We start from the raw sequence: 18,838 nt of genomic DNA, 5'->3' as shown, positions 1-18,838 counted from the left end.
AACAGAGTCATTCTGCCAGGCCCTGCAGACCCTGCAGCCTTGTCCCCCACTGGGCCCTCCATCCTCTGACCCAGGCAGACCACTTGGTTCTTGGTCCCTGGTATGCCCTGCCCATTCCCTCCTCTCCACCTTGGCTCACACTGCCCCCAGCTGGGGATGTCCCCCAAGGGAGGTCTCCTCTTGCCTCCCCCTCCCCCGCACTGGCCCACTGGCCCCTGCTGGGTGGGAGCTCCTGGGGGCACTCCTGGTGTTTGCCCCCAGCATGGTGCTTACTTAGAGCCTTGTAGGCACTCTGTCCTGCCATGTGTGAGGCCTGCTTTCACTGTTGGGGCCCACGGGGCCCCCTGAGCGTGACTCTCAGCAGGGTGTATTCACGGGCTTGATTTCCTCTATTCTGCAGAGCTGCCTCACCATAAGGTAGTGTTACCCTGTTTAACAGGAGAGGCCACTAGGGACCAGAGAGGTTAAGGGACTTGCCCTAGATCACACAGGTAGGAATGCTCAGAGTTGGCAGGCCTCCTGTGTTCGGGTTCAGCCCCACCGTTTATCACCAGCACTGTGCACACTGTGGGCACTTTAGGTGTTAGTTGATGGAGGTGCTATGTGTTTCAGGGGAGTCCTGGTGCTGGAGCCAGTTGCTTTAAGGTGACAGGCTGAGGGACGGGAAGTGGTGGGACATGGGAGATGGGAGATTTACAGTTAGCATCAGCCCAGAGAAGAACCTGGGACCTCTGGGTGGAAGAAGTTCTGGCTGCCTGGCTTCAACTCACCAAAGTGCCCTTGGACCTTGATATCTGTGACTAAGAGGGAGGATACAGTCTAGACCTGAGAAAGGACTTCCTGGTAACTGGTGAGAGTCAAAGAGGGGAGGCTAGTAACTGCCTGAGGGGCTGAGTGCACCTGCATGGGCTCTATGTGGGGGTGGGGTGGGGGTTGGGGTGGCAGCATGGAAGGATGCAGAGGGAAGCGTAGATGCACCTCGCTCTGCATCTTTCTAAGTGGGCAAGCGATGTGACCTTTAAATGACCACGTCTTTTGGAGCAGGCCATCTAGGAGGCAGGGAGGAAATGACATTCTGGGAGAAAGGCATTAGCTGTGCAGGACCTGTGGAGGGTGCTAGCAGAAGTTGGCTCCCTCCCCACCCTTTTGCAGCTGCAGTGGCCGGGATCATGGCTCTGGTCCCTGGGGCGACTGTGTTGCTAAGATTGCCTCTCTGTGCCCTTGTCCTGCATTTGCAGAACATTCCCAGCCTCCAATTTAGTAACTTGTACAGACCTGGATGTCTGGGGGAGGAGGATTTTTTTCCCATGGATCACAGGGAATCCGGGGCCCTGGGAGGGAATGCGCATTGCCCCTAAGTGTGCCCAGTGAGGGGGTGGAGGAGAGAGAGGGCAGACAGAGGAAGAGCGCCCGGCCTTCCTCCCCACCTGCTCCTCCAGTCCCAGAGCTGCCTGCAGGGGTGAGGTGGAGGCTTCAGGCCTTTCTGCCACCCCAATGAGGACCTGTGATGGAGGCTTTGGGGGGCCGTGTGCCATCCTTCTGATGAGGCTCTTGGTGTGCGAGCACACACGTGTGTATGTGTGTGTGTGTGTGTGTGTGTGTGTGCGTGTCCATGAGCCATCAGCTACAGACTGTCACTGCCTCAGAGATAACATTAGGAGATGACAAGGACACCCTCCCTCCATGCACCTGGTAGTATTTGTACTTTTAGGACTCACTGGCTGAGTAAATACAAGACAACAAAAGCTACTTTCAAAAAGTTTTAATTTTTATTTTTGAGATATAATGTATGTGCCATAATATACATAGTGTATCTCAGTTATGCTTTCAAGTTATTTGTTCTTTACTCTCACATCTATGTTCATGTGAAAAATAATTTTATATACATTAGAAGATACATTATGTATTCAGTCCACTTGCGTGTCTGGATTCACAGACCGGTCACTTGCCAGAGTGGGTTTGGGTCCTGCCTGGTATTTATCAGAGTCAGAGGTGGGATGGGGTCCCCTCCCTGGATCTCCCCACCCTGTGACTTTGAACTAGTCATTCACCATCTTCCTGACTTCTTTTGTTCATCTGTAAAACGAGAGCGTGATGGCTGTTGTGTGGGTGGCGTGAAGTGAGACACATGGTGAGCCTGGGGACCCACAAAGTATCACATCCGTGTGGTCTGTGCTCCTCATCTTTCCCCAATCCAAGGGTGAACAACTGGACAGGTGGCAGAGTGACAGGGAGGCGGGCTCACTGACCACTGGTAGACGGGACTTGGGAGCCCAGAGCGGGGCCCCACTCTTTCAGGAGAGGTCTGAGCCCTGGGCTTTATCTGACCTGATGACAGCCCTTCCCCACTGCCTGCACCGTGCTCACATGCAGTGACCAAAGGTCCTGTCTCTCTGAGACTCCATTCACTAGGTCAGGTTGCGGGGCCCTCTCCTGTCCCAACTCCCAGTCTGGGGATCAAAGCCTCGCTCCAGATCTTCTGGAGCAACAGGCTCCATGCAACACTGGCCCCGATGACAGCCACTCACTCTCCGGGCGGCAGGCTCTGGCTCTGCCCCAGGCCTGCCTTTGGACAGAATGCATGCGCAGTTGACAGTTTCTCTCCCTCTGAGAAGCCACGGACTCTCCAACATTCCTCACCTGACTGTCAGAGGGCCTTTCCTTCCAATTCTCCCCACCTTCCACCCAGGCTGCCCACACGGACTGGGGCCATTAAGATCCATTGGATGGTGTCCAGGGCCCTGAGGGCCTCGCTGCATGCTTGGGTGACCTACCTGGGCAGCTGGCCAGATGAGGCAGCTAGGTAAACAGGGCGAGATGCCTGATGGACTGAAGGCTTCATCTGCTTATTTATTTATTATTCTTGAGCAGCTACCGTGGCCTTTGGGCTTTGATTGGCCCAACGTCCCACCAGGTGGGCAGTGGACCTCGCTGAAACAGCCATCTCACCCTGAGCCTCCAGCCCACCACGTCCCTCCCTGTCTCCCCAGTGGGCTCGTTCCTTGTGTTCGACCTGTGCCACCTTCCCTGTCCTCTGTTTGGAGAGACCCTACTGAGCCCTCAGAGTTCATTTCAAGGCCTGGCTGCTGACTAAGGCTTTCCCAATGCGTTCTTCCCTCACCTTCTGTCCCCAAACTCCTGGATTTACTGTCTGGATAATTTATTTTGTCACTGAAGCATCTAAGTCCTCTTGTGGTTATTCAGCTGTTTTGTGTGTATACAACTTGTTTTCAGCTAGCTGCTGAGCTCCTGGGAGGCAGAGAGAGTGGCTGGCATGTTTTCTGCAGCCCCTTTAATACCTGGTGCCTTTCTAGGCATGCAGTAGGCATTTAATTTTGAACAGAAGAAGAAGAGAGGGAGGTGACTAGTGTGAGCTGGAATAGCAGATGAGATAAAGCTCATCATTAGTTCTGATGACCTCTTTAGGATGTGTCCTTGGTCCTAATTCTAGACTCTGGGTTGGAGCAAAAATGTAATTACCTCCAGTAGTTTATGTTTGGCCAGAGAGGTTGAGAATCTTGCTGAAGGTCACACAGTGAGTTGATAGATAGGCTGATAATTAACCCAGGTGTCCTAGTCTCAGGTAGCAGCTCCAGGAGCCTTCTTATCTATGACAACCCTTCTTGGGGTTTGCTTTCTGTGCATCAGAATGTTTGTCTGTGCACATGTGTGTTTGTGTGCACATGTATATGTGTGTCTGTTTGTGCATGTGTCTGGAAGGAAGCAGGGTAGCCAACTGTCCAAGAGAAGGTAATTGTAGAACATGTGTGACTTTGCATGTGGCTGCCTGACGTATACGTATGAGGCCTTGGCAGCAGCCTGTGACACGGGCCAGCATCACTGCACTGCTGGCTGGGCCCATTGAACTGACCTGGAGGCGCAGGGCTGGTTGGGTCTCGGCGCTCCCAGGAGGAGGTGGGCAGGACCCACAGGGCAGGCCCCAGGATCTGAGACCCAGAGCTGGAAATGGTGGGGGTCAGAGGGTTTCACATGATGGCTGCCCCTCAGTGAATTTCCTCATGGACCCTTCAGCGGAGGGTTGTCCCCATAAGCCTGACCACTGGGAACCACTCAGGCCTCCTCCCCCTGCTTGCTATTCCTGCTCCTCCTTCCCCTGTGGTCCCGTGTCTGGGAGGACTGGGAGGAGGGGCTCAGGGACGAGCCATGGCTGCTTCACACCTGCCCTGCCCTGCCCTGCCCTGCCCTCCAGCCTGAGGAGCTTACCAACGCCCTGGAAATCAGCAACATCGTCTTTACCAGCCTCTTTGCCCTGGAGATGCTGCTGAAGCTGCTCGTGTACGGTCCCTTTGGCTACATCAAGAACCCCTACAACATCTTCGATGGAGTCATTGTTGTCATCAGGTAGGACTGTCCCCGCACTGCCTCTTGTCTAAGGAATGCCCACGGGATGGCTTGGGGTGAGGAGCCATGCAGCCTGTTCCTCTGGGGTGAAGGGGTCTGGAGTCAGGTCCCACTGACTCACAGGCCCTGCGCTCCCCCAGGGAAGGACTCTCCGTGTACCCCCATAATCCACACCACCCTCTCCCTTAGCCCTACGCTGCTCAGGAGGAACTTGGCCTCACATCTCCTTTAGCCAAACCCCTCTGCAGTCTCCTCTCCCCACTTCTAAGTCTTCTCCTCGACCCCACTCAGGCTTGGGGTGGATGAGGCCTGGGGAGTTGGCTTTGGTGAGGAGTTGGAGGAGGTGTGAGGCCCGGCCAGTGATCCCTGCTTGCACAGTGCTTGGAAACCATCGCAGATGCCGGCAGCTTGCTTTTTCAAGACCTTGGGAAAGTGCTCTGTCCCCTCAGGCCCAGGACCAGGAGAACTGCTTTATTGCTTTTTGGAATTGGCTTTAGATTTCATTGGAAGAGAACAAAGCAAATATTTTATAACTTAATGCTGTTGCATTGGCCGATTGAGGGAGAGGACTATTCTCTGCCAGGATGTGTGATCTCTGGCCTGGCGGGGAGGGTGGACAGGGCTGGAGCTCTCACCCAGACTCTTGCCATCTCGGGGGCCCGAGGGCCGGTCTGTGCTCCACTTTCTCAGGCTGTGCTGACCAGTCCAGGCCTCCAGGTTGCTGGTCCCTTGTAAAGGGAAGGGCAGGTGGAGGGTGGGCCTGCAGCAGGCTCAGGCTTCCCGCCCCCATCTTGCAGCGTGTGGGAGATCGTAGGCCAGCAGGGGGGCGGCCTGTCGGTGCTGCGGACCTTCCGCCTGATGCGGGTGCTGAAGCTGGTGCGCTTCCTGCCGGCACTGCAGCGGCAGCTCGTGGTGCTTATGAAGACCATGGACAACGTGGCCACCTTCTGCATGCTGCTCATGCTCTTCATCTTCATCTTCAGGTGAGGGTGGGTGCCAGCCGGGAGAAGGGCCTGAGGGGCAGGGTTGCTGGGGCCTGAGCCCATCGTGTGACTCTTGTGTCTTCAGCATCCTGGGCATGCATCTCTTTGGCTGCAAATTTGCATCTGAGAGGGACGGGGACACGCTACCGGACCGGAAGAACTTCGACTCCCTGCTCTGGGCCATTGTCACCGTCTTTCAGGTACGAGGGAAGTAGGACAGGATGGGCAGGGGTGGTGGGGTGGCCCTGGTAAAGGCCCTGACTTGCATCCTCTGCCCACAGATCCTGACCCAGGAGGACTGGAACAAGGTGCTCTACAACGGAATGGCCTCCACGTCATCCTGGGCTGCCCTCTACTTCATCGCCCTCATGACCTTCGGCAACTATGTGCTCTTTAATCTGCTTGTCGCCATTCTGGTGGAGGGCTTCCAGGCGGAGGTAATTCCCTGCTCTCAACAGTTCACTTCCAGGAGAAATTGGCTACCCAGCTTAAGCTCTGATGGCCTGGCAAGTCCTGAATCAGGTGCCCTTCAGATTAGGTGGGGATGACTAAGGATGGGAGGCTCTGGATCTCAGGAAGCCTCTTGGCACTAGGGGAAAAAGGGTGATTGTGGGGATCCTTGGGTCCCCAGGTTGGCTGCTGAGTGGGCTTCCCCTTCAAAGTCAGCTAGACCCTTCTGCAGAAAGCTGGGCAAGTGTCAGCACACAGTGCAGATGGATCCCTGGGTACAGGTGCTCTCAGGGACATCTGGGGGGGACCCATCTGAGCTGAGGGGTGGGGGAAGCTTGTGTGCAAGTCATTTGAGCTCTGGCTGAGATGATGAAGATGCCACCAGGGTCCGGGCAGGGCTGAGCTGCCCAGGGTGAGAAATGAGCCCAATTAGCTGCAGGCATGGCAGAGATGAGCGTCCTATTTCCAGCCCAGGCTCCATCACCCTCGTCACAGACAGCATCATCAATTAATATTGATTTACATTGATCCTGCCCTTGGCGTGCTAGGGCACAGCCTCTGCCGGAAAGGCTGCACCCTTCTCCTCTCCCTCAGCTCTGTCCCTCTTCCCACCCAGGCCCAGCCCAGTGCCTTGCATGGGGAAGATTGACCCAACCTAGAAATGCTCCAGATTGGGCGTGGGGAAGCTCTCGGTCCAGTTCTCTCCGGGTGACCCGGATGGAAACTCCCGCTGTGGCCTGGTCTATAAATACTCGGCACACGGTGGAAAAACAAAAATCTATTTTCCGCCTCCTTCCCAGCCTTGTGAGGGAGGGCTGTTCCCGGGGGGTCAGGCTGGTGGGGTGCGGGGGCATCTGCCCTGCACTGGCCTTGTCCAGCCTCCGTCATAATTCTGTAGTTACTCATTATCGCGTTTCCTCCTGCCGCGTGACAGCGAGGACAGCTGGTGGAGCCCTGCCTTGGTGATAGCTAGGACTCTTGCAGGAAGGAGGGACCTTGGTGCTCTCCCTGCAACAGGACATTTATTTGCTGGTTCCCCTGGGGTCTGAAGGGTGAAGGGGTGCCACTGTGCTCCCACAAAAGCCAGGGTCTCTCTAAAGACCCGCCGCTCTCAGCCACTGCTACTGGCCTGCGGGAGGAGGAGCGAGGTGGGGACGCGGTCCTTCAGCCCCTCCCGAAGCACAGCTCCTGGCAGGGAAGATTCCCTCAGAAAGATTTCTGTGGAACTCCATGGAGGAAATGGAGAAGCACCCGGGGCTTGTGCCCTTCCCCTCCACCGGCTGAGAGCCACCTCGGCAGTCCTGGGGGTGCCCCCCCCCCACAGCCCTGTCCCCATCACTGCCTTTCCCAGGGAACACCTTGTTGAGTCGAGCCAGCCTGGTTGCTAGGCAGCAGCAAAGTCCGTGTGTGGGAAGAGAGCAGCTGGCCCCAGGGCGTGGTCTGGTCACTCTGGCCCTGCTGGGGGCCTGTGGCCACCTCAGCCTAAGGGGTCAGCCAGGACTCGGGGCCATGCCCTCTTCAGCCTTCAGAGTACAAGTGACTGCTGCGAAGGTCTCACTCGGGGTGTGATGCTTCGGATCTGGGGAGGGCTGGAGGATTTTGGGATGAGCACCCCTCTGTGGAGTGTCAGTGACATGGCCCTGAAGTGCCTGTGCAGGGGCTGGACCAGCTGCTCGCTGTCCTGCCTGTGGTGAGCCAACACCTGGGTCGGGCACAGTCACTCAATGCCAGCGGCCTGGATACGCCCAGAGGCACCTGCACTCTCCTGTACTGAGTTTCAGCGGGCTGCCCCTGTGGCTCTGAGGGAGCCCCTCAAACTGGTAGGGGAGGCTGGCTCCTGCTGTCGTAATGGCATGAAGCCACCCACCTCAAGGGAGGACATGGCTGCCTCCATTTTGTTAGATGTCATCAGCTGGAGGTCTCCAGAGTGGCACCTGGCCGGCCTTGCCACCCCACTGGGAGGTAGGAGGAGGCCCAGAGGACAGAGCCGGCTGGCTGCTGATTTCTTGACTTGTAGGGGGCAGCGCCCTGAATCCCTGTATATTTATCATCCACACACTTAATTAAATGAACAGACAGCAGGCCCTGTGTGAGGCCATTAATTGATATGAAACAACATCATAGCTGTCATCCCAGTGTTACTTGTCATATCCCATCCCAGTTGGAGCAGCCAGACCATCCTGATTGGGAGGGATGCAGGCAGAGTGTATGGGACTTAAGGGGGCTATTCTCGGGCCTGGCCTTGTCTCCTCCCCAGCCTCTGATTTCCATCCACTCTTCCTTCCCCTGCTCCTGCCCATTCCCCAAGCCTGCTGCCTCCCAGCCAGGGAGCGGGAACTGAAGTCTTAGGTTCGAGGCCCTGATGGACCTCTTACCCTCCATATGACTTGCACAGTTCTCTTAACTTCTCCAAACCTCAGGTGCCTCCTCTAAGATTGTGCCGGCGGTACCTGCTTCCCACCTTGCGAGGAAGCAAGCTGGTGTTAATGAAGCAGTTCTGATGAATGGTGGCTGTTATTAGGATTACCCGGGTGCTTGATCTCCTTTCCTGCCCTTATCCCCACCTTTGTGGCCTCCTTCCTCACCCTTCAGATTCATTCTGGCCCTAGAGCCTGTGGTTGAATTCTGGAAGGTCGTTCTGTCCCCTTTCTTCTCCCACCCCCATGTTGTCTCCCCCGCTGTCGGGTTTGCATCTCTCCTTTTCTTTGTCCTCTTTGGACACTGCCGATGTTTGAAAGCCTGAGCGCCTGTGACCAGCACCCGTCCCCTGCCTCCCCCTCTCCCTGTAGGAAATCAGCAAACGGGAAGATGCGAGTGGACAGTTAAGCTGTATTCAGCTGCCTGTCGACTCCCAGGGGGTAGGTACGCGATCACGAGTCGGCATGCCCCCACCCCGTGCCCTGTGCCCCCCCCACTCCGCCTCCATGTCTCTGTGCTCATGTTCATGCTCAGTTCCTGTGCAACCTGTGGTCGCCGTGGTGGTCATCGGTGTCGTGAGGCTGGCTTCGATTTTAAGTCCCTTCCCCCTTGAGGACATCGAGGAGCAGAGCCTCCTTGCCTCTGCCCCCATCAACCTGCAAAGGGCACACTCTGTCCCCGACAGACCGGTGCATGGAGGGAGAAGGAAGGGACTTAGAATCCTCTGTGTGCACGTGTGTGGTACACCGCGTGTGCGTTCCTATGCAGAGGGTCCCCCGGGGGTCCCAGTTGCCAGGCCTCTGTGGAGTTCGATCCATGGCCCAGACCATGTTCTCCCATCTCTTTCCCTTTCCCCTTGCCCTGAGCCCCTGTTGGAGACCCCACAGGCTGCCTCAGCTCAGGACAAGTCTTTGGAGGATGTGGGGATAGGAATGGCTCTTGCCAGAATGTGCCAGAATTTTAAATCCACTTTCCAGTGTCTGGCCCCTTGGCCACCCAGGAAGTCCAGCAGGTGCTGGGGGGCACGCTCCTCCTCTGGCCCCCACGCTGAGCCTGTGCCCTGCTCTTTCTTGCACTGGCAGCAGAATTCAGGGCGAATTCAGGGTTCCTATAGGACCCCACGGGGCTGCACATCCCAAGCAGCCCCCTGGAGATCCCACTCGATAATTAAAGGCCTCGTTAGGGACGTAAACTGAGTTAATGAAAATGATCCCCTGAGATGCCAATTATGCAATATTTATGTCCTGATCAAAAGTAGCAATCAAGTACTTTTTAATAACTTCTTAAGGAGAAGTGTGTAATTACTGGGGAACCTACTGACCTGCTAAGAAGGAAGAAAAAATTGTCCCAGAGACAGGGAGAGAGGCAAAAACGGGGCCAGGGGAGGGGGTGGGAGCTTGGGGAGGGAGAAACAGAGGGACTGAGGTGGCATCCTTGGGCTGAGCTGCTCTGTCTGGGGTCTTTCAATTTCCTTCTGGGGTCCTCAGGTCTGAGGCTCAGGGAGGGAAGTCATGGAGGAAAAGCAGAGGGCACAAGTGGCCTTTGGGACTGAGCCACTAGCGACCACTTCACTCAGGTCCCCAGCTCCCTCTGGCCTAGGCCACCCACCCACCCAGTGTCCAATCCCAGTCAGGCTGGTTGTGTTGTGGGCTCTGGGGTTCACAGTGGCCTTCTCTGAGGTGTGGTTGGTGGGAGGCAGAGGTGTTGGGGACCCTGGGGAGCCTTGGGCCTGAAGCCTGGGTGGTCTGGTTTACGCCAGTGCATGTCTTGTGCCGTGGTTGCTGGTTCCTGTGGCCTCTATGTAGTGTGTGCGTGTGAAGACAGGGAGACCTCCGTCCGGCCCGCCGACCCCTGCCCAGCCAGGTCCCTAATGGTCCGCTGCTCCCCCACCGTAGGGAGATGCCACCAAGTCCGAGTCAGAACCCGATTTCTTCTCGCCCAGCCTCGATGGCGATGGGGACAGGAAGAAGAGCTTGGCCTGTGAGTATCTGTCCTGGGGGTGCAGCCCGTGGCCCTGGGCCAGCCTTGAATGGACTCAGGGTCTCCCCCCCTCTCCCTTGCAGTGGTATCCCTGGGAGAGCACCCAGAGCTTCGGAGGAGCCTGTTGCCACCTCTCATCATCCACACGGCCGCCACGCCCATGTCGCTGCCCAAGAGCTCCAGCACCGGCCTGGCCGAGGCCCTGGGCCCTGCCTCTCGCCGCACCAGCAGCAGCGGGTCGGCTGAGCCAGGGGCAGCCCACGAGATGAAGTCACCGGTAGGGGTGCCTGTGGATGCCCAATAGTGGGAGATGTGAGGACGTCAGGAGGAGAGAGAGGATGGGGGTGGGCAGGCCTGAGAAGATACCCCAGAGCCATGGGCTGGACAGGCCCCAGGAGCTCAGTCAGGCCTGGTAATGCAGGCATGTGGAGGGGCTGTGGCCTTGGGGTCTAATCCTGCTGCCTCTGTTTCCTAACCGAGGGAGACTCAACCTCTGAGCCTCCTTGGAAAGTGTTGTGGGGGTGGGGTGGTCCCTACCTCCTTAATACCTTATTATAATAATAGAAAACCCCATGCAGCCACTGATTCTGGGCCAGACACCATTCCAGACACTGCTCATCAGTGTTCTAGATACAGTTAACCCTCACAGCAACCCTATGAGGTAGGTACTGTTACTCTCCCCATTTGGGCACCTGCATCTCAGGTTGCCCAAGTGATTTGTGGGAAGCTCCAAAGCAAGTAGATGAGAGAGCCAGCATTGTAATCCAGGAGGAGAGTGTGAGGGCCCATGCTCTGGCCATTATTTAATACTGCCACCAGCTGGTGATAGGATCCCTCTTATCGCCAGCTAAATGAGGAATAGGTTCTAGTGTCACATGTGTTTTACAGATAAGGAACTGAGGTACAGAGAAGTTTGGTAACTTGGTCGAGGTCACACAGCTGGTTGGAGTAAACCAGGTCCCGAATCCAGGCATCTGGCACCAAGCTCCTGCTTATCTTGTCTCTACACCTGGCGTGCTGCTGGGGAGGCTCACAGGAGATGGGGTGCATGTGGGGGATGCAGGGCCATATGGTCCCGGCTGAGACCACCCTCTCCTCTGCTCATCCCCCAGCCGAGTGCCCGTAGCTCTCCACACAGCCCCTGGAGCGCAGCAAGCAGCTGGACCAGCAGGCGCTCCAGCCGGAACAGCCTAGGCCGTGCCCCTAGCCTGAAGCGGAGGAGCCCAAGTGGGGAGCGGAGGTCCCTGTTGTCTGGTGAGGGCCGGGAGAGCCAGGATGAAGAAGAGAGCTCCGAAGAGGAGCGGGCCAGCCCAGCAGGCAGCGACCGTCACCACAGGGGCTCTCTGGAGCGGGAGGCTAAGAGCTCCTTTGACCTGCCAGACACACTGCAGGTGCCGGGGCTGCACCGCACAGCCAGTGGCCGCAGCGTGGCCTCTGAGCACCAGGGCTGCAATGGCAAGTCAGCCTCCGGCCGCCCGGCCCTGCAGCCTGACGACCCCCCACTGGATGGGGATGATGGCGATGACGAGGGCAACCTGGTGAGGCCCCTGTGGGCATGGTCATCCCTCACCCCTAATCTTGAGTGAGGGGAGCTATGCCTGGCCTGGGGCAGGGGTGGACAACCCCTCCAAGCTCTGTGGCATTCGGGAAGTTACCATCACACACAAGGGATACCAAGGGTGCTGGCCCTGGAGGCTGAGCTTCAAACACCCTCTTCGTTCCCTTTATTGGCCCTGCTGAGTCCCAGATCCTCCTCTTGCCTGGTGCTGTGGCTCCGGGGCCCTTGGTGGATATGAACGGTTTCGGGCAGATGCGTATGAATCTTTCATGGCCCTCCTTCTGTGACTCAGAGAGACCCATCACTCATCTCTCCAAACTGATGCCCTTTTCTGTCCCCCTCTCTCATCTAGACCACATCACAGCCTTGACCTCACCCATCTTTCCCCACCACCCCTTTCCCAACCCCAGCCACCACCTTTAACCCTGGGATGGGTCACAGGGATGTGGGACCTCCCAGTTAGCAGGTTAGCAGGTTAGCATGTGAGGAGAAGGGGCCTGTGTCTCCTCACCCCAGGTGTGCCTTTAAACGGACAGCTGTGATGGGTACAGCGTTTGATAATTGATGCACTTCCTAGCCCAGCAGGGAGGAAAGAAGGGAGGGCTGGTGGGAGCTGGGCTGGAGGGAGAGATAGGAAAAGATTGGAGAGCCTGGGTGAGGGGGAAGGGGGTGCAAGGGGAGAAGAGGGAAGATGAAGGATGAGAGAGATGCTCAGGGAGCAAGTTGGGGCATTGAGGGAGGTGGGTTAGGAATACAGGAAGAGGCAGAAGGCTGGGAGAAGGTAGACAGGAGTAGGGGCTGTGGAGGTGCTGTGAAAGAGTGAGGGGTTGGCGACTTGGAGGCCTGGCCCTACTCAACCCCTGATGATCCTTCTACAGAGCAAAGGGGAGCGGATGAGAGCGTGGATCCGGGCCCGGCTCCCTGCCTGCTGCCGGGAGCGCGACTCTTGGTCTGCCTACATCTTCCCTCCTCAGTCAAGGTGAGCAGGGGGCCCCTGACCTGTACCCTAAGCTCTCTTTTTCATGGGAACTATTCCTGCGGCGTCATCCCAGCAATGCTAGACGTGTCCCCAGACGTGGGAGTGTGTGAGAGAGGGGCCTCGGGCTGGGAGGGCCCAGGAGGGGTAGGGGCCTCGGGGCGATGCCTCTCACTGCTACCCTGCCCTGCCTCCTGCTCAGCCTTGGCCTCTGTCCTGGAGCAGGTTCCGCCTCCTGTGTCACCGGATCATCACGCATAAGATGTTCGACCACGTGGTCCTCGTCATCATCTTCCTCAACTGCATCACCATCGCCATGGAGCGCCCCAAGATCGACCCGCACAGCGCTGTGAGTCCCTGGGACTACACACAGTGGCTGTTGAGTGCCTGCTCAGTGCCAGGCCCCTCCTGGGTTAGCGAGCCAGGGGTGGGGGGCAAGGAGACCGACCCAGGAGGACACAGAAGGAGGGAGCCAGGGCTCAGCCTAGGTTCTTCTGATTCCCACCCTTGCAACTGGCACCTGAGATGCCTCCGGTGTCCCTCTCCTGTCTCTGTGTCCCTTCTGTGATACACCCGCCCAACTGGGGGAGGGGGCTCTGCTCCTTCCCTGGGTGAAAAGTGAGCTCCATCGCACCCCGGCTATTTGCAGACGGCGTGTTCTCGTGAGCCAGAGCCTTGTGAGGTCCCTGTGTGAGTCGGTGAGTGTTGGATGATGGGAACAGCGAGACTGGCCCTGGCGGGGTGGAGCTGTCTGGCTTTCCCTGCTCCTGGCAAAGCATGTCAATTTCACCCATGACCCATGCGCTGATGGGGGATGCAGAGCGGGAGAGAGAAGCTGCCCTGGCTCCTATAGTCCCGCCAGGTCACAAACAAGTAGGTTTCCAGGGATGTTAGGGGAGACATCGGTCACTTCTGCTTGAACCCGTCAGTCCTTCTCAGAAGAGAGACCAGAGGCCTGAGTATCGGGACACACTCCTGGGGGCCTAGCCTCTTTGGGATGGGTCCAGCTGCTCTGGGAGCTGTCTCTCCCCAGCCTGGCATCTCAGCCCCTCCCCGCTGACGATGATTCTGGTCCAAGAAGGGTGGATGGGGGTGGGGGGCTCTGCTGCCTCTCGTGACATCTTGCATCACTTGTTTGGAGGTGGCCCCTCTTCCCCCCGCCTCATTGCCTCCACACCATTGTTCAGATTTCAGTGCTGCTCCGGCTTCTGGTTTGCATTAGGGTGGGCTCCAGCCAGGCCAGGGTAAGGATGAAGGGAGCTCTGAGGGGTGGGAGGGCCAGCCCAGGAAAAGGTGGGCGAGGGAGCACAGCATTGGGGACTCCCACCCCTGAGCCTGTGTGGGATGGAACAAGGGCAGCCGATCATACGGGCCCCCTTGTATGCCTCCTGCCCAAGGCCCTGCTGCAGAGCTCTCTGCCACCGTCGGCCTGTCTCCCCACTCGGCTCCTCCATCCCTAGCTATCACGCGCCTGCTTCTCTCTTTCCCTGCTCTCTATTCTCACTGCTCTCTCTGCACCTCTTCAGCTCTCGACACCACTCTCTTGGCCACCCAGCGATGGAGTCAGCCCACAGATGTCAGGGACTGGGCTGCCTTCTTTCCTTTCCTGCCCCAGCCTGTGCCCAGCATAAGTACTGTCCTCAGGCTCCCAGCTTTGTCTGTGCCTCCATTTCTGGGGCACACAGCAGGAAAGGAAGTCCGTGGAGCAGGGAGGAGAGTAGAATGCAGGGGGCGTCGGAGGTCAAGTTAAATCGTGCCCCAGATTTAAGAAAGAAGAAATTGTGATAGGGCCTGGGATATGGGGCTCAGGTGACAGCACTGTGGTGGGATCATGTCCCTTTCAGGCTGCTCTGGGGAAGCGAGCAATTCTGTTCAGGGCTGGGGAGCTAGTGAGCTCCCCTAGGACTCTGTGTGTGTGTGTGTGTATATGTATGTGGGGGGGGGGGAACAAGGGGAGAGAAGATTGTCTGCTTCGTTGGGGAGGGGAGGAATTGTTTTTCTGAGTCAAATGTTGAAAGCAAGTCCTGGCTTCTGTATGCAGAGCAGACCTGGCCCAAGGAGGGGGGCCCTGGTGGGCAACACCTGTATGCTTTCTCTTGCAGGAACGCATCTTCCTGACCCTCTCCAATTATGTCTTCACCGCAGTCTTTCTGGCGGAGATGACTGTGAAGGTAACGAGGGGGTCATGTTGGTTTCTGGGGTGGAGAAGATGGGCCACAAGTGGAGGGCAGGGCTGCGGATGTCAGGGAGGAGGTGCTGGCAGTGACTGGGCAGGCATCCCCAGGTGGTGGCACTGGGCTGGTGCTTCGGGGAGAAGGCGTACCTGCGCAGCAGCTGGAACGTGCTAGACGGGCTGCTGGTGCTCATCTCCATCATCGACATCCTGGTGTCCATGGTCTCCGACAGCGGCACCAAGATCCTCGGCATGCTGCGGGTGCTGCGGCTGCTGCGGACCCTGCGCCCACTCAGGTGAGCCCACGCCAGGCATCCTCTGCAGGCACACTTTCCACAACCAGGTCCCCCATGATGCAGCGAGAGCCCCACCTGCCCCTGCCTCCTGCTCACAACCCCCACAGGGAACCCTGTCATCATTTGGCTTGAATGGTGGGCTAAGGAGCTTTTGTTCTTGGGCACCCCCCCTCGGTGACACGCCCATATGACACATTGGGCAGGGCTCTGTGGCCCTAGCCTTGTGCAGGGCACAATACAACGGGCCATAGGCAGGGCCTCAACACCTTGGGCGGCACCTTCAAGGGTGACTCTCTGCCCTCCCTGGTGAAGTAACAGACTCCTTTCCCAGCTTTCCCTACCTTCACGTCCTTCTCTGGGGCCACCTTCCAGATCTAGAGGGGACCCACCCTCTCAGGAACCGCTCCCCAGGGAGGCAGTTGCCTCCCATCCCCTTTCCAGAGTCAAAACTGTCAGAGGATGGGGACTCTACTGATTGACTAGGGATGCTTCCCTAGCTGGGACCATCCACGCCCCTTTCCGCCCTGCCTGCCCCCTGCGTCCTCCCCACAAGTGCATGTCCCTGTCCTCACAACGCATTGCGTCCCTGGGGAACACCTTTCTGAAGCTGAGTCCCTACCTAGCTCCACCAGGTAATCTTTTGACATCCTGTAAGTGGGGGTGGGGTAGGAGTATCTGCTTCCTGCTTTGAGAGATCATAGGTGGGAATCCCTGACACAGGGATCCCAGAATAAAAGGACTGCTCCACACATCCAGCCCGGAAATCCAACCTCTTCCCTCAACCAGAGCCCAGGGGGCCACTGAGCCAAGACTGGGAAGCAGAACAGCAGGGCAGGGCACAGGGGAGTGTCTGCGCTGGTGGGCCCCTCTTACCCCTTTCCCTCCCCAGGGTAATCAGCCGGGCACAGGGCCTGAAGCTGGTGGTAGAGACGCTGATGTCCTCGCTGAAGCCCATTGGCAACATTGTGGTCATCTGTTGTGCCTTCTTCATCATCTTTGGCATCCTGGGGGTGCAGGTTTGTGGGGGTCTGGGGGCCAGCTGTCAGCGAGAGTCTGAGGAGTGACTCTTCCTCTTGGCCTGAGCTTCTTCCACCTTGATTCCAGAAAGGAATAAACAGGGACACTTCCCTTGAGGCCTACAGCCTTGGGCCCCTTTGCCTCCTGGACAACTTTTTAGAAAACTGGAAGCCCGGAAGAGGGCCCTTGAAGGGGACAGGAGCCTCAGAGAGGCTTCTGACCTGTGACAGCTGCAGGCTGCTGTTCCACGCCCCTGATGCACTGCACTCCAGAGTGCAGACGCTGGCACCGGCCCACCGTCTGCTCTGGGATCCCCTCCCTGCCTGCCCCGCTTGAGTCGGGTGGGCTGCAGGCCAGGCCTGGGGATCCAGGGCCTAGACAGCTGGGCCAGGTTAGCGGCTTGCTGGCAGGCTGGCGGGTGCAGACCCCAGACGAGGCAGGAAGTGGGGGCTGCAGGGGAAACTTGGCCGCTGGCCCAGGGAGAGAACTTGGCTTTGGAGGAAAAAGAGCGGGAGCTGCTGCCTGCAGGATTGAGCAGGCGCCTCTGGGAGCACCCTCCCCACCCCCCACCCCCTGTCTTCCCAAGCCCCTGGCTCCAGCCCTTTCAGCTGCAGGGTAGACAGCTGGCTGTTGGGACAGCAGGGGAGCTCCTGGGTGGCTACCCCTGTCCCCCCTCCTTTCCTTAGACTTCCTGGGATGTCCTCTCTGTCCTGGGGAGGGCATAGGGGCTATCCCTGGTTTCTTGGAATTCTCCAGCCCCAGGGACCCGGCTGGGGTACAGCTGCCAAGGCTGTGTGGTGCTTCTCTGCATGCCCAGTGCCCCTTCCCTTCCCTCTCTTCCTAGGCTGCTCGTGTGAGGAGAGGAAACCATTGATGGGCCCAGTGCAAGGCTCTTCCAGTGGGTTTAGGTTTGTCCTGAGCAGTTGCCCAGGACCCCTGGTCCTTTTTGTTCCTCAGATCCCTTTCCCACTCACAGTCATAGCCTGGTCTATTCTGGAATGAAAGTGAGCTTTTCAGTCACACAGACCTGAGTTCCAGCTCCTTCCTGCTTTCTGTAGTTTTATGACCTTAGTTAGTGAATTTACTTCTCTGAGCTTCAGTTTTTCTCATCTGTAAAGTGGGGTGAAAAATACTTTGCCCACCATTAAACCAGATCACTTGGTCTCTCTCCCAGACTGTCTAATTCAGTGGGTCTGGGGTGGGTCTGATAACTGTATTTCTAGCACATTCCCAGATGATGCTGATGCTGGTTCAGAGACTCCACTTGGAGAACCAGGGGCCCAGCTCTTTGTAGAAAATGAAATGACTGTTGCCCTCCTTCCACCCATTTTCAGTACTCACCCGGGACCTTTCCTCCCTTCTCTTGGACTCTGCTCCGAGGAACCCAGAGGAAGGGGTCCCTGCAGGGGAGGCTCCCTAACTTGACTGATACCAGGGCTGAGCCGCGCCCCCTCACCCAGGAAGAGCATGGCACACTTAGGCCCCAGGCCTGCTGTGGGGGAGGTGGGCCCAGGGACTTCTGGGCTTCCTGTGGTTGAAGCTCACATCTTCCTGTCTCCGGGTACATGTGTGTCCAGCTCTTCAAAGGGAAGTTCTTCGTGTGCCAGGGCGAGGACACCAGGAACATCACCAACAAGTCTGACTGTGCCGAAGCCAGTTACCGGTGGGTCCGACACAAGTACAACTTTGACAACCTCGGCCAGGTGAGCCCCAGGCTCAGAGGTGCAGGTGGGAGTAGTAGAAGGAGTCTGGAGAGGATACAAGTCGGTGGTGCTTAGTGATGCCTGCAGGGCAATTGACTTGCCAGGGCTTCAGTTTCATCCACTGGTAAATGGGTCAGAGTGGTGTCTCCTTGGAGGCTCATAGTAAAGATGCAGTGAGATGATGCGTATGTTTGCTTAGCATGGTACAGAGTGCAGGCGTATGGTCGCAATGATTCCTTTTCTTACTCCATGTTTGCAGAAACAGGGAGATGTACATAATAAAGTACTTCACTCACTTTTGCTGGTGTGTTTCCCTGACCCACACTGGTTTTGGTTCCTGAATTTCAGAGGGTCTGATCCCTTCCCCCAGCTCCTCTGGGTTCATACCAGCTATGGAGCCCTCTGGGGGCCTGGAGTGTGACTCCAGCTTGACCTCTGAAAGTCTGGGGTCCCCCAAGCTGCTGTCGGGAGGTGCTTTGAGGACAGGTAGTGGGTGATTTGGCCACACAACCTAGATTTCAGATGGTCTCCTCTCCTTCTCCACCTCTCCCTAGGCCCTGATGTCACTGTTCGTGCTGGCCTCCAAGGACGGCTGGGTGGACATCATGTACGATGGGCTGGATGCCGTGGGTGTGGACCAGCAGGTAGGGCTGAGGTGGAGAGGGCCCATCTTTGGGCTGAGGTTACTCAGCATGGGCCACCTCCAGGCATGACAGGTGCAGATACTGGAAAGAAAGAGGGCAAGGCAGGTTGGGAAAATGCCATCCAAGAGGCAGAGGCTTGTAACTGGTAGTCTGAGGGCCAAATCCAGGCATGTTTTATTGGCTTTGCAAAATGTTTAAATTTTTTGAATTAGTGGTGAACATTTAAAAATTGATGAATTTCACCTGAAAATCCAGACTTGGGCCTGCTCAGGAGAAAT

At 57.3% G+C, this 18,838-nt stretch overlaps 1 protein-coding gene across 7 annotated transcripts in view; it reads left to right on the top strand.

Moving 5' to 3' along the window:
* CACNA1G (calcium voltage-gated channel subunit alpha1 G) overlaps window positions 1–18,838 on the top strand; it is a 61,329-nt gene that overhangs the window by 24,520 nt on the left and 17,971 nt on the right. For 4 of the 7 annotated variants that reach the window (XM_090291473.1, XM_090291470.1, XM_090291474.1 and 1 more), the window contains exons 10-24: window positions 4,211–4,362; window positions 5,160–5,345; window positions 5,431–5,545; window positions 5,627–5,782; window positions 8,585–8,653; window positions 10,109–10,193; window positions 10,277–10,470; window positions 11,306–11,731; window positions 12,630–12,730; window positions 12,953–13,076; window positions 14,830–14,898; window positions 15,012–15,196; window positions 16,086–16,212; window positions 17,791–17,916; window positions 18,471–18,560. In XM_090291473.1, the coding sequence (XP_090147599.1) occupies window positions 4,211–4,362; window positions 5,160–5,345; window positions 5,431–5,545; window positions 5,627–5,782; window positions 8,585–8,653; window positions 10,109–10,193; window positions 10,277–10,470; window positions 11,306–11,731; window positions 12,630–12,730; window positions 12,953–13,076; window positions 14,830–14,898; window positions 15,012–15,196; window positions 16,086–16,212; window positions 17,791–17,916; window positions 18,471–18,560 (2,205 nt within the window). The remainder of the gene's footprint in view (window positions 1–4,210; window positions 4,363–5,159; window positions 5,346–5,430; window positions 5,546–5,626; window positions 5,783–8,584; window positions 8,654–10,108; window positions 10,194–10,276; window positions 10,471–11,305; window positions 11,732–12,629; window positions 12,731–12,952; window positions 13,077–14,829; window positions 14,899–15,011; window positions 15,197–16,085; window positions 16,213–17,790; window positions 17,917–18,470; window positions 18,561–18,838) is intronic. The other 3 variants (XM_090291475.1, XM_090291476.1, XM_090291472.1) reach the window with 1 other exon arrangement.

The sequence above is a fragment of the Furipterus horrens genome, unplaced genomic scaffold (assembly GCF_987537825.1).
Source record: "Furipterus horrens unplaced genomic scaffold, mFurHor1.1.pri manual_scaffold_11, whole genome shotgun sequence".
NCBI classification, from domain to species: Eukaryota; Metazoa; Chordata; class Mammalia; order Chiroptera; family Furipteridae; genus Furipterus; species Furipterus horrens.
This window is presented reverse-complemented; position numbering and strand designations above follow the sequence as displayed.